Source organism: Aricia agestis, chromosome 22 (assembly GCF_905147365.1).
Source record: "Aricia agestis chromosome 22, ilAriAges1.1, whole genome shotgun sequence".
Taxonomy (NCBI): domain Eukaryota; kingdom Metazoa; phylum Arthropoda; class Insecta; order Lepidoptera; family Lycaenidae; genus Aricia; species Aricia agestis.
In genome coordinates, this window is record NC_056427.1 from 6,431,218 (window position 1) to 6,444,940 (window position 13,723).

A 13,723-nucleotide genomic window follows, 5' to 3' on the forward strand; every position below is an offset into this window, starting at 1 on the left:
AAGTGTGCCTTTGCAAATTGCGCACACACTTGGACACTATTGGTAATCCTGCGGTGCTGCCCTGGTTTTAATGATATCGGTGTTTTAAAAAAAATAACTTTTGTTACCAAAACCAGTTACAAAAGTTTAATTTTGATAATCACGTGACAGACAAAATAATCAACATAATCTAATATATGTGTCTCATCAAAATATGTTCATTCGTTTAGGAGCTATAACCCAACATACGTATCAATATTTTAATTGAGTTCAATAAACTTATTTCACACTTTGAACCTAATATAGTAATTGTAGGTAGGTCTACACTTGGTAGTGTCGATTTGACAATTTACACATTTTGACACACCATAATAAGACATGTGAAGTGTCACCAAAATTCAAGAGTCTCTTATTTTAAACAGTATTTGAGCACTAATTTAATTGTCGTATGTTGTCCCAAAAAGTGTCCTTTTTGGGCATTCGAACTGTCGAACGGTCAATGACCATCTTTACAAGAGGAATCATAAGTGCGAGAGCCATGCTTCGGCACGAATGGGCCGGCTTGACCGGAGAAATACCACGTTCTCACAGAAAACCGGCGTGAAACAGCGCTTGCGCTGTGTTTCGCCGAGTGAGTGAGTTTACCGGAGGCCCGATTCCCTTCCCTATCCTCCCCTATTCCCTTCCCTTCCCATCCCTACCCTCCCCTATTACCCTATTCCCTCTTAAAAGGCCGGCAACGCACCTGCAGCTCTTCTGATGCTGCGAGTGTCCATGGGCGACGGAAGTTGCTTTCTATCGACCGTCCATTTTCATTTAGATATATTGTGTAGTGATATTTTGTCAAAATTTAATCAAACTTAAACTTCGCAAAGTTTTTGGGTCTGGAGTCTGGACAGGACTTTAGCTTACAAGTATTTCAATTTAAATTTCAAAGTTCCAAACGAGCTACGAGGCACTTGATGGTAAGTGCTTTAAAGATTACTAGCTGTTTGACCGAGCTTTGCTCGGTATCCGATGAAAATGACATTTTCTAGAAATGATTCCTAGGTAGATCGATTTATCGCCCCCGAAACACCCAATATACAAAATTTCATGAAAATCGTTGGAGCCGATTCCGAGATTACAATTATATATATATATAAAGACAATTTCGTTGCGCTAAATTCGTTTATCGCGTGCAATTATCGCATTTTTTCGGGATGAAACGTACTTACTTATCTATTTCAATTTCAATTTCAATTTCTTTATTTGCAAAATGTGAGTTAGTACTTAAAGATGTTAGTAGATTTCACAATGGTATCATCACATTTGCCCAACTGGGCATGCAAATGTTTAGCTTATAAACTACAATATAATAATATGAAATATTACAACACTATTCTTATATCTTCTATGTAATTTCTCGAGAATCAAAGTACATATTCCCATACCAAATTTCGTCAAAATCGGTTCAGCGGTTTGGGCGTGAAGAGGTAACAGACAGACAGACACACTTTCGCATTTATAATACTAGTATGGACAAGGAGACGTTTCCAGCATGACAGAAAAACTAGTTTCCGCTATGTATTTTTACTATACTGTACTCAGCGAAACATGGCGGTAGCGGTTATTGACAAGTTTTTGACAGGGGTCAAAAACTTGTCATTTTCTACAGTGTGTAACAAAAATAAGTGATAATACTTTAGAGTGTGTACGTGTTCCTTGTAGAGAGTTCACTGTGAAAGTAGCAGCTCTAAAAGACGAAATTTTTTTTTCACTTTTGTATGGGCAAGGGCCCGAGCGTCAAGAGTTTCCCCATACAAATATGAAAAAAAATTTTGGTCTTTCAGCGCTGCTACTTTCACAGTGATCTCTCTACAAGGAACACGTACACAGCCTAAAGTATTATCACTTATTTTTGTTACACCCTGTATACAAAGCCGCGATTGACAACATCTGGCACTACATTGTCAATCGCGGTTTATATAGAAAATTACAAGATTTTGACAGGGAGTCAATGACCGCTACCGCCATGTTTCGCCGAGTACAGTATAGTGCTCCATATATCCAAAACATTTTTCCTAACAAACTAAATATTTAACTACGACCTTTATTCCAAGTTTTACAAATCCGCCTTTTATGTAAGTTTAAAATTAACCTCCTTAAATTTGTACAATACCATACTTTGTTACTTTGTTTACCGACTTTGCAAACGTAGTGTATTGTTAGTATTTTGTGGGAGTAACACAAAAGTTGTTGTAAAATTGATGTCTTTAGGGACTTTGTGATAAAAGGTATTGTGTTTTTAACCGACTACGCTACCAAAAGGGGTGGACCAGTTTAGCGCCTAAACTAGTGATCATATTTTAATATTGTCAATAGATTTGTTATAATGGCTGGCAAAATATTTATACTAATATTATAAATGCGAAATTTGACGCCTCCGTGGTCTAATGGTATTGTGTCCGTGGTCTAGCGCGTTGGAAACATGTTTTTTCCAAGTTTGGTTAGGACAATGCAGGCTGATCACCTGATTGTCTGACAAGTAAGATGATCCATGCGTCGGATGGGCATGTAAAAAGTTGGTCCTGCGCCTGATCTCTCGCCGGTCGTGTCGGTCGACGGACCCACTGGGTTATAAGAGTAAAGGAATAGAGAGTGCTCTTGTGTACTGCGCACACACTTGGGCACTACAAAAATTACTCCTGCGTAGCTGGCCTGGTTTCAATGAAACCGGCCACCGTTACCGGTGTGGGAGCTATTATAAATGCGAAAGTGCTAATTCTATCTGTCCGTCTGTTACTACGTCCAAACCACTGACCCGATTTCGATAAAATTTGGTAGAGTGAGTGAGTGAGTCTCGAGAAAAGACATGAGACACTTTACATCCGAGAATACTGTACGGTTCCCCGACAAACGAATGTTGTGGACATCTAGAAGACCGTATTTTTCAAAGCGGTCTTGCATGAAATTAGAAATTCTACCAAATCACACTTTTTTAGGGTTCCGTACCCAGAGTAAAAACGGGACCCTATTACTAAGACTTCGTTGTCGGTCCGTTTGTCCGTCTGTCTGTCACCAGGCTGTATCTCAAAAACCGCTATAGCTATACTCCTGAAATTTTCACAGATTGTGTATATCTGTTGCCGCTATAACAACAAATACTAAAAATAAAACAAAATTATTATTAAAGGGGGGCTCCCATACAACAAACGTGATTTTTCTAGCCTTTTTTGCTCTTTAATCAATAATGGCAACAGGTAGGCACTTGAAATTTTCACAAAGCCCTTAGTTATAATTATGTGTACTTTAAAATTAATAATAAAATAAATACTAAGGGGGGCTCCCATACAAAAAACACAATTTTTGGCCTATTTTTGCTCTATAACGGTACGGAACCCTTCGTGCGTGAGTATGACTTGGCTAATTATTTATAAGTTAAATTTTCGTTTCTTATTTTTAAGAAATAAAAATTCAATTTTACTTCTCGTTGGCGTCTAATGTGCTACCCTTACAAACTAACAGTTTAATTATTTAATGTTCATACAACCCTTCATCTTTTCGCGAGTGAATATTTAAAAAAGGAACGCCCTTTGCAACTTTTAGCAGAGCGAGATTGGGTGCGAAAGAGACAAACAACGCTAGAAAGGGACAAAGAGAGGTGTCATAAAAATTCATTCGTGTATGGTTGAGCGCCCCTGGCGCAAGGGGTTGTGCTTATAAATATAAATTGTTTGTGATCCCTGCTGCAAACGAGCGTACAGCACCTGATTGTTGTTCCTTTGTAAAGCGTATAATAAAGTAGAACTTATCATGAGAAATACACAGAACATTATACTTTTTTTAAGTCGGTTAAAAACGAAACAAACCTAGAACTGCCCACTGCCTATTATCTCCCGTTGGCCCCAAAACTTGTCCCAAGTGTGTTGTTCTGTAAAACGCTACTGAGGTATCATAGTCAATGAATGTAAAACCTACATTTTTTGAGTTTACCGGTCCTGCCTGAAATTTATACAAGAACTAGCTGTCCCGGCAATCGTTGTTTTAAAGTATTTCGCCCGTATTATTTTATTGAAGTGACTAAATAAGTATGTCACCATGGCAACGTCCATCACTATCCCGTCGCACAAACAATGTTCGCCGTCAGTCTCGAGTTGTAATAATTTACTATTATTTATTCAACAAATGCACTTATCAATATAAAAAGTACCCAGTAGCCGAATCTCAGACCCACTGAATATGCATATAAAATTTGGTTAAAATCAGTAAAGCCGTTTCGGAGGAGTACACGGCCTAACATTGTGACACGAGAATTTTATATATTTTAGGATATATTTTTTTTATTACTAGATGATCCGGTGAACTCCTTATAAACCTTACCTCCACGAATATCAACAACAACACTCGAGTTTTTAGAGAGACTTACAAAATGTAAAATCCATACTTCCATACTAATTCCATATTAATATTATAAACTAGCTGTCTCGGCGAACTTCGTGTCACTTTAAAACCTTCCCTGGACTTCTACGAATATTTTAAGACTAAAATCAGCCCAATCCGATCAGCCGTTTTCGAGTTTTAGCGTTACTAACACAATTGAAAATCCATTTTTATATATATAGATTCGAAAATAAGTCTGCCTGTCTGTCTCTCTGTTACCTCTTCACGCCCAAACCGCTGAACCGATTTTGCTGAAATTTGTTATGGAGATACTTTGAGTCCCGGGAAAGGACATAGGATACTTTTTATCCCGGAAAATGTACGGTTCCCGCGAGATAAACGAGTTTTGACGTAAGTTGCGTGCATCATCTTGTTAATTTATATTTAATTTTATATCATTTCTATTATCCCTCAATGACCCTAAAATGACTCCTTATTCGCACTTATAACTCCTATTTTATTACAAAAACAAATCTCTTCCCTTCCAATTTCCTCGGTTGGCCCCAAAAAAGTGCCCCAAGGTCAACTGTAATTCATACTTGTGAGTTGTGGCAGTATCACTTATTGGCTGCGGAACCGAATTTGAATAGGGCCTCGTAAAGTACCCGCCATCCTATTATTGTGTAGTGTTGTGACGTACACGAAGATATTATATCGATAAAGTCGATATTATAAACAAAATTTATCGATAGGTCGATATCGTCAGAAAAATTGTATATTATGTACATGTCAATTTGTTCATACATTTCAACTGTCCCGCTCTAATTTCATGAAAAATTTAGCCATCTCACTCACACATATGAAAATCTGACAAGCGTGGCCTACTAGATGTCATGACGTCATCCGCGACCAATTCGATTATAAGAAAATTCTAGAAGGAAACAAATGAACGCGTGCAACACCGATGGAACACGCTTCAGATGAAGATTATTCGACCTCAATATTCGAATTTCGAACCAAGCAGCACAGTTTTTTCATAAATTGTAAAATTCGACAATAAATGTGTACGGCCGTAATCTTTAGCATTTTTTTTATTCGCAGACAATAACCACAATTCATATTATTATGATTGTGTAAGTAGTGTGGCGTTTCATTATTTTTCGATTTCAGTTTTTAAGTTTTGTATGTTTTTACCTTTGCGTTGTTCATTGATTGACACTTCCATGGTGGGTATCGCAGACACAAATAGATTTTTAATTGTTATGCGGCAGCCGGTTGCCGCTTGGGGATTGATGGGTTAAATATTTGACGTTAACCAATCGTAAGTACTAGTAAATATCTAATACATTATTAAAAAAACTTACGAAAGCGGCCATAAGTCAGTTTAATGTTTAAAAATATCAGGATTTTTAATCTGACACCTACGAATAATAAAAACTAAGGAAAAGTAACTCCGTCAAAAAACATGCTCCACAATACTTGTCAAAAAAGTGTACCGTAGGTACACATTTCAATACATTTGCAATATTTAGGTGACCTTGAGCGGTACTAGGCTGACGTTACATGACAGATCAAAAGGAACCAAATTTAAAACAGTAATAGTATGGGAGTTACGATTCCTTAGTTTTTATTATTCGTAGTCTGACACATCAAATTAGATCAGCCTACAATATTATAATGTTAGCGTAATGTATTGTTTTACATAACTAATTCCCACATCATTACTAACGTAACTCTACATGTCTGCATTCCATGCTACATTACACAACTAACATCACTTTTGACATTGCGAAATTAATGTGCTGAATGACAGTACAATAATCGAAAAACCGACATCAAAAACCCGATTTATCGATGAAGAGATCTGACGTTAACCCGACATCAAAAACCCGATTTATCGATAAAATCGATGGCTAGATATCGATATCCCAATATCGATAAGGCGCATCACTACTCCAATAATCTGACCCCCGGATTCGGGTTAAGCTTTTCATATAACCTTTTTACGCCTCCCTTTCAGTTACAAGTTTCGTCGCTTAGCCAGTTTGCTTATTTGGGGTATTTTTAGGGTTCCGTACCGTGATTGAAAAAAACGGAACCCTTTAAGTAATCCTATTACTTTGTTGTCCTATTTTAGAGCCTAGAAACAAATACATAAGTAATACTATACGTGGGAGAGCCATGCTTCGGCACGAATGGGCCGGCTCGACCGGATAAATACCACGTTCTCACAGAAAACCGGCGTGAAACAGCGCTTGCGCTGTGTTTCGCCGAGTGAGTGAGTTTACCGGAGGCCCAATCCCCTAACCCCTACCCTATTCCCTTCCCTACCCTCAACTATTCCCTTCCCTTCCCTACCCTCCCCTATTACCCTATTCCCTTTTAAAAGGCCGGCAACGCACTTGCAGCTCTTCTGATGCTGCGAGCGTCCATGGGCGACGGAAGTTGCTTTCCATCAGGTGACCTGTTTGCTCGTTTGCCCCCTTATTTCATTAAAAAAAAAAAAACGGTGGCCCAGTAGTATCAATGTATTATTCGTCTGTTCGTATGTGTATCAAGAAACTTTTTTTTATGTATGGAGGTAGGTATTGAATCACTTTGCTGTAAACAATAAAACTTCTAAGACAACACAATAAAAAGATACAGGCGTTTATGCCACAAATTTCCAAAAAACTATGGAATCTTAACCTGTAAACTAAGAATCTTAAAATATCTTGCAAAGCAACATCTAAGCAAAGATATAAAAAATTCAAAATCCGTTTTAGTAACATCATAATATAATAAAATATTTTGTAATTTTAAAATTACTAACCCTTTCTGTATAAACGCGTATTAAGAGCTCACCTGACCTTCTCTCTTCACACTCACGCCCGTCTTTCATATGCCAGGTGAAAAAGGACGGCGCGGAATCATCGCCTAGTTAGTTTTACTTGAATAAAAGACGAACTATAATGATTATGAAAAAAGTGTTTTGAGCAAATTTAGGTTTTATCAATACCTTTTTAGATATTAAAAAATATTAAAGAAAGGACAGCAACCTCGAAGATCCAAGCAAAAATGTGTCTAAAACAAGGTTTTTTGTAAAAAAGAAACTATCGAGCATTTTTTGAGTAATCGTGTTTTCGTCTTGAGCATTTAATCTTTATGAACTGAAGTTACTTGTGTCAAAAAATCAGTTTTCTAGACCTTACAGATTTTGAGATCTAGGTTAAAGTATGTAGTCAAGTTAGGGTCATATGGGCTCTTAAATCCATACGGAACCCTCAGCGCGACTCCCTCTCGCACTTGGTCGAGTATTTTTTATGCCGAACCCTTATATTGAATAGTTTGACAGCCGAAATATACATTTTGATCGAAACATTTTTATCTTGACGATTTATTTCCAGAATAATTCATACGAGGATAGTTTTCTGGGGACGTCGAAATATTGCCTTTCCCTTATTGGATTGTGTTTGGTTTAATATAACTAGCTATTTGACCGAGCTTTGCTCGGTATTCGATAAAACACGAATTAAATGACATTTTCTAAAAATGATTCCTGGCTAGATCGATTTATCGCCCCCGAAACCCCCTATATACTAAATTTCATGAAAATCGTTGGAGCCGATTCCGAGATTCCAATTATATATATACAAGAATTGCTCGTTTAAAGATATAAGATAAGATACAAAGTAGAAACCGTACATTTTTCCGGGTCTGAAGGTATACTATGTTCTTACCCGTGACTCAAAGTATCTCCATATCATTTTGCAGTGTAGATTCTACACTGCAAAATTAGTTCAGCGGTTTGTGCGTGAAGAGGTAATAGACAGTCAGATACACTTCCGCTTTTATAATATTAGTAAGGATCTTTGTACCAGTAAAATATATAAAAAAAGCTTATTTGAATAAAAAAAATAGTGATGTAACGCACCATAAAAAACAACGAAAATACATCGATACAATAACCAAAAAAATATTGATTACCTAACCGAAAATTTATCGATAAATTAAACTAAATAAAACATCTACGAAAACCGAAATAAAATATATATCAATGAGAAACATATGAAAGTAACCGAAAATGTAAATTCATACAACAACCAAAAAATATCGACAAAAAAACCAAATACATAACATCGATAAAACAATCGAAAATATCGATAGTTCCAGTTAATTAGCCGCTCACATTTTAGCCGGGCGAGTGGACTGAAGCGCCGGGAGGCTTGCCAGACACTTGGACTCGTTTTCTTTGCCACTTGCCACGGAATTGCCCCGGAATAGCCACTCTTGCCACTCTTGCCAATGCAAATTGCCACTGAACGAAAATTAGATCAAGAGTGACGATTTCCGTAGAATTGGGTGATAAACTTTTGCCGTTGAATGGAATTAAAATAGTAAATTATCTGGCATATTATTATAAACTCTAACTTATTAAAATATGATCTACACTATGCATACCTATATTTTATAATGTACTTAGGGCGGATTCGACCAAACGAGAGTAAAATTTTACTCGAGTATAACTGTATCCTAATCTAAGAGTAAGCTGGTTTTGCGCTTTTTCAACTTGTAATCCAAGAATAAGGTTATTACACGGGAGTAAATATTTACACGGGCTATTTTGGTGGAGAGTAAATATTAAACTGAGAATAGTTGCACAACAGGGTTCAACTGTCACGGTCGGTGTCATTGTGAACTATAATTGTCATTTTATTTCATACTCTTCGAGTAACTTGGTAAAACGCAAACAAAGATATCCTAGAGTAAATTGAAGGAGTAAAATTATTCTCAGTATAGTCACACTCGTGTAACTTCAAGTTTGGTCGAATCGGGCCTGAATGTAAATAATGTAAAACGTGAGAAAAGAGAAAGAAAAAATAGGGAGAAAAGTGGCTTGACAGAAAAGTGTAGATTATTTCATTAGCAAGATAACTGTAAATGTGAATTCCCGTTTCTACTTTTTATACTGTCAAATTTTATTTTTTTAGTAACTTCTTCCGACCTTTCCATGCCAGCAAAAACCACTTCCTATTAATAACATCATTAAAATACTTATTAAAAATCGAACCCACTACAACCACATAATCACCACTTTACAAGCAAGTATTAAAATACATTTCCTCATTATATGAAGAGTAAATAAAAGTACCTACAAGAGGAAATCATCATAATTCCCTTTTCAATTTGTTCTACATAATGTTATACAATAATAATATTCGATATTCGTTTAATCAGCTCATTTTTATCGATAATAATGTTGAACAACACTTATGTATTGTATTTTTTAAAGTGGTTTTGAAATAACATTGACATAATCTTCTATAATTAGGAATAAAATGATGTTAAAAAATATTTAAAAACACATTGAAACGTAGAAAAAACACGAATATTTAAAAATCCTAGGGGGTGTATAATTGACCCCATTAGTAAAAAGTGAATAAAAACTGTACGCAATGCAATATCAGTACACAATTCGCTAATATTTTAAAATCTCCTTCAAACCACAATCTGTGAATTGACTCTCTTTGGGGGTGAATTAAATCTCACTTCATTTATAAAAATACGTATGACGCAACTAAGAAAACATTTTTTTGATATTAAACTCGTAAAACAATTTAAATCATACAAAAAAGACTTGCATTAACTTTTTTTTGAAGTTGAATCCTTAAGGGGGTAAATAAAAAAAAATACTCACATATAACAGTCAGGCTCGCGTTCGCTCTGATGACCTTGTGCATCTGGGCCGGTCCAACTTGGCACTGATACTCAGCATCATCCTCCAGGGTGACGTTGGCTATCCGAAGGTTGTACACACCATGGCGACGGTCACCGAACATGGTGTAGCGAGGGTACCCGGGGATGATCGACGAGAAACCTGGAAGGGGGTGAAGATTTAAAAAATTGGAAGGTGGTGAAATTTTTAAAACATAAAATTAGGGGTTGAAATTTTTTAAATAAGCCATAGTACTACGAGACTGGTTATAAAATGTCATGCAATGTTTGTGTGTGTGAGAGAGAAATTGTTTGTTCCAAACTATAAATCATCATTACCAGGCCGCTAGGTGACAAAAAAATTGGATTATCTATTAGATGAGAGGTTATAATTATAAGCAGCTTCCAGAGATTTTGGTATTTCACATTGTGATTCCTCACTTTTATGAAATAAGGGGGCAAACGAGCAAAAGGGTCACCTGATGGAAAGCAACTTCCGTCGCCCACGGACACTCGCAGCATCAGAAGAGCTGCAGGTGCGATGCCAGCCTTTTAAGAGGGAATAGGGTAATAGGGGAGGGTAGGGATGGGAAGGGAAGGGAATAGGGGAGGGTAGGGAAGGGGATTGGGCCTCCGGTAAACTCACTCACTCGGCGAAACACAGCGCAAGCGCTGTTTCACGCCGCTTTTCTGTGAGAACGTGGTATTTCTCCGGTCGAGCCGGCCCATTCGTGCCGAAGCATGGCTCTCCCACGTCTAAATTTTCTCCATTTTCTCCATGCTCACACTGATTAGAGTTTTTTATCGGGTTTTTTATTTTTAAAATTAATATAATATCTGTAACATTTCTCCCGCTACAGAACATATATTTTATTGCGATCCAAAATTAAATAAAGCGTTCACCTTTTATTGGGGAAATTAAATTGAAAACCAAAAACGCCGATGCCGAAATATTTTATGGGGAGTGTGTATAAATCAACATTTACCGCGAAATTCTATTTAAAATGGCGCAACTAACTTACGTCACACGCAACGCCGATCCGACCAGGGCTGCCACAAATAAAAAAAAATATTTTTCCCGAAAATGTACCCTTTGCGAGCTTCGACTCTTTTTTATCCAAAAAGGGTTGAATCCAAAAGAGAGTTGAAACTTGAAACACGGAGATTCTACTGGTATTATTAACGCAACATCGGCTCACCTAGGGCTGGCACAAGAGAAAAAAATATTTACCCGAAAATTGGGGAAAAAAGGGGTGAAACATGCAGATTCAGAAAATATTATCAACTGGCTATTTCCTTCCCGTCAACATATTTTATGCGTGCTTCGATTCTTTTTTAACCAAAAGGCGATGGAGCAATTATTTCTAGCCTATGGCCTATGCCCTTTTCCTTTGGTCTACTATAATACCTGTGCCAAATTCCATTAGCATAAGTTCAGCAGTTTGTGATATTAGAAAACTTGACGTATTTGAAAGTTTACTAGATGTTATACTGCAATTGACTAGGTAGTCACAGTTATTTCAATAAGTATAGCGTAAAATGAAAACTTTTTAGGGCCGCACCGTTCGTGTCGAAGCATCATTCTATTTTACGCCCGCAACTGCGTTAAGGCAAAATTCGTTTGTCGCGCGGGAACCGTACACTTTTTTCGGGATAAAAATGTATCCTATGTCCTTTCCCGGGACTCAAAGTAGAAATGACAGACAGTCAGATAGGCAGACAGACAGACCCACTTTCGCGTTTATAATATTAGTATGGATGGATTTCAGCCCTACTGATAAAGCGCTGACCACCCAAACCGGGTTTAACCAACGTTTTAACCGACGTATTAACTTTTTCGGTTAACTACGTAACTACGGTCAGATTTTACTGAAGTTATTCGAAACGTTCCTAACTTTATTATTACGGCCATAATTATTTTAAATTCTATCTACAAGTATTTCAACATCTGTGTACTGCGCACACACTTGGGCAGTATGACTTATAGCTGACCTGGTTGGAATGAAACTGGTCACAGTAATCGAAACTGGTGTATGAGGCATTATCGTTAGAAGGCAGGGCAAAAGTTTGTGAGTGTGTTTGTAGCTTCAAGCCAAAACGACTGAACATTTAGATCCTTTAAACGTTAATATTTTAACCCCCTACGACAATAGAGAGGTTTACACGTTGTGTCTGTCTATCCGCGTCTTCGTAACATCCAAACGGGTAGACCGAATTCGATCTAGTTTTTTTCGGATCAACCATGCTCATTATTGCCTCTATTTGAAAGCTGTCATGATCGAGACAGTTCTTACGCATTCATCATCATCAGCTGGCCTACAACTACTTTTTTAACCGACTTCAAAAAAGGAAGGTTATCAATTTGACCCTTCTGTATATAATACAGAACTGCCCAGTTATCGTATATGTAAGTCTGTATCAGCGTCTTATTATTGTATGTATGTTTTTTTGTGTTCGCAATATCTCCTAAACTACAAGTGCGATTGTTTTTTGAACAAAAATTTTTTGAACTCCGTAATTTATGATATTAAATTTCAAGCATTAGACTTGCTAACTTCGCTTAACAAGCTTAAACCATTTCAGCGCTCAAACATTTCAAATCCTAGAATCTAGGACATAATCCAGAAATTCTGTATGGCCTAATTCCTAACGCAAGTGCTGTGTCCAGAACGATGCAACTTATCAAGTATTAACTAGTTTGCAACATGGAGAATTCCGTCTAACACGATTATTAGAAGCTTGCAGTGTGTATTCAATGCAAATTACGTAACTGGGAGATATTTATACGTGGGAGAGCCATGCTTCGGCACGAATGGGCCGGCTCGATCGGAGAAATACCACGTTCTCACAGAAAACCTATTCCCTTCCCTACCCTCCCCTATTACCCTATTCCCTCTTTAAAAGGCCGGCAACGCACCTGCAGCTCTTCTGATGCTGCGAGTGTCCATGGGCGACGGAAGTTGCTTTCCATCAGGTGACCCATTTGTTCGTTTGCCCCTTATATCATAAAAAAAAGAGATATACTTACTTACATTATGCTTTATCGCTCCAGTATACGATCAATCGTAATAATGTTACGATATTTGTTACAAATGAGTATACATTATTCGAAATTGGATTGTCTCAGGAATAGAATCCTTGGCAGGAATATTCCAAAATGGAATTCCAATTCTTTTTAATGCACAATTGAATTAAATTTTTGGCATTCGTTTCATTATCCTTACTAATATTATTTAAAATGCGAAGATCTGTCTGTCCTTTACGTAGGTAACTTTTTCGAACCTATATATACTAATCCTTCAAGCCCCATAATACAATAGCATTTCCAAGAATCCACGATCGAAGGATATTATAAATATGTTTCTGTCTGTCGCTCTGAAACAGCTGAACCGATTTAAATGAAATTTGATTATGTAGTTTCTTTGAGAGGACAGAAGATAGTTTTTGTTCCGAAAAATGTACGGTTAGTGCAACGGATTTGTGGATGTCTAGTCTACATCAGCCGTTCTCAAACTTTTTTGGCGGACCCCCAAAAAATAATGTTTTGTCTTTGAATGAATTCTCTCCGTGCGTCTGATGACATTTCTAAAAACAATTTATGTATCGCTCGCGGGGCCTAGGCCTTCGCCTCATGGCTCTGCGAATGTGCCTCTTAGAATGGCTGACCTACACCATTAATTAGTTTTAA

The 13,723-nt window shown here is 37.2% G+C and overlaps 1 protein-coding gene across 3 annotated transcripts in view; it reads right to left on the reverse strand.

Moving 5' to 3' along the window:
- LOC121738159 (nephrin) overlaps nt 1-13,723 on the reverse strand; it is a 269,086-nt gene that overhangs the window by 213,316 nt on the left and 42,047 nt on the right. For all 3 annotated transcript variants that reach the window (XM_042130052.1, XM_042130050.1, XM_042130051.1), the window contains exon 4: nt 10,019-10,198. In XM_042130052.1, the coding sequence (XP_041985986.1) occupies nt 10,019-10,198 (180 nt within the window). The remainder of the gene's footprint in view (nt 1-10,018; nt 10,199-13,723) is intronic.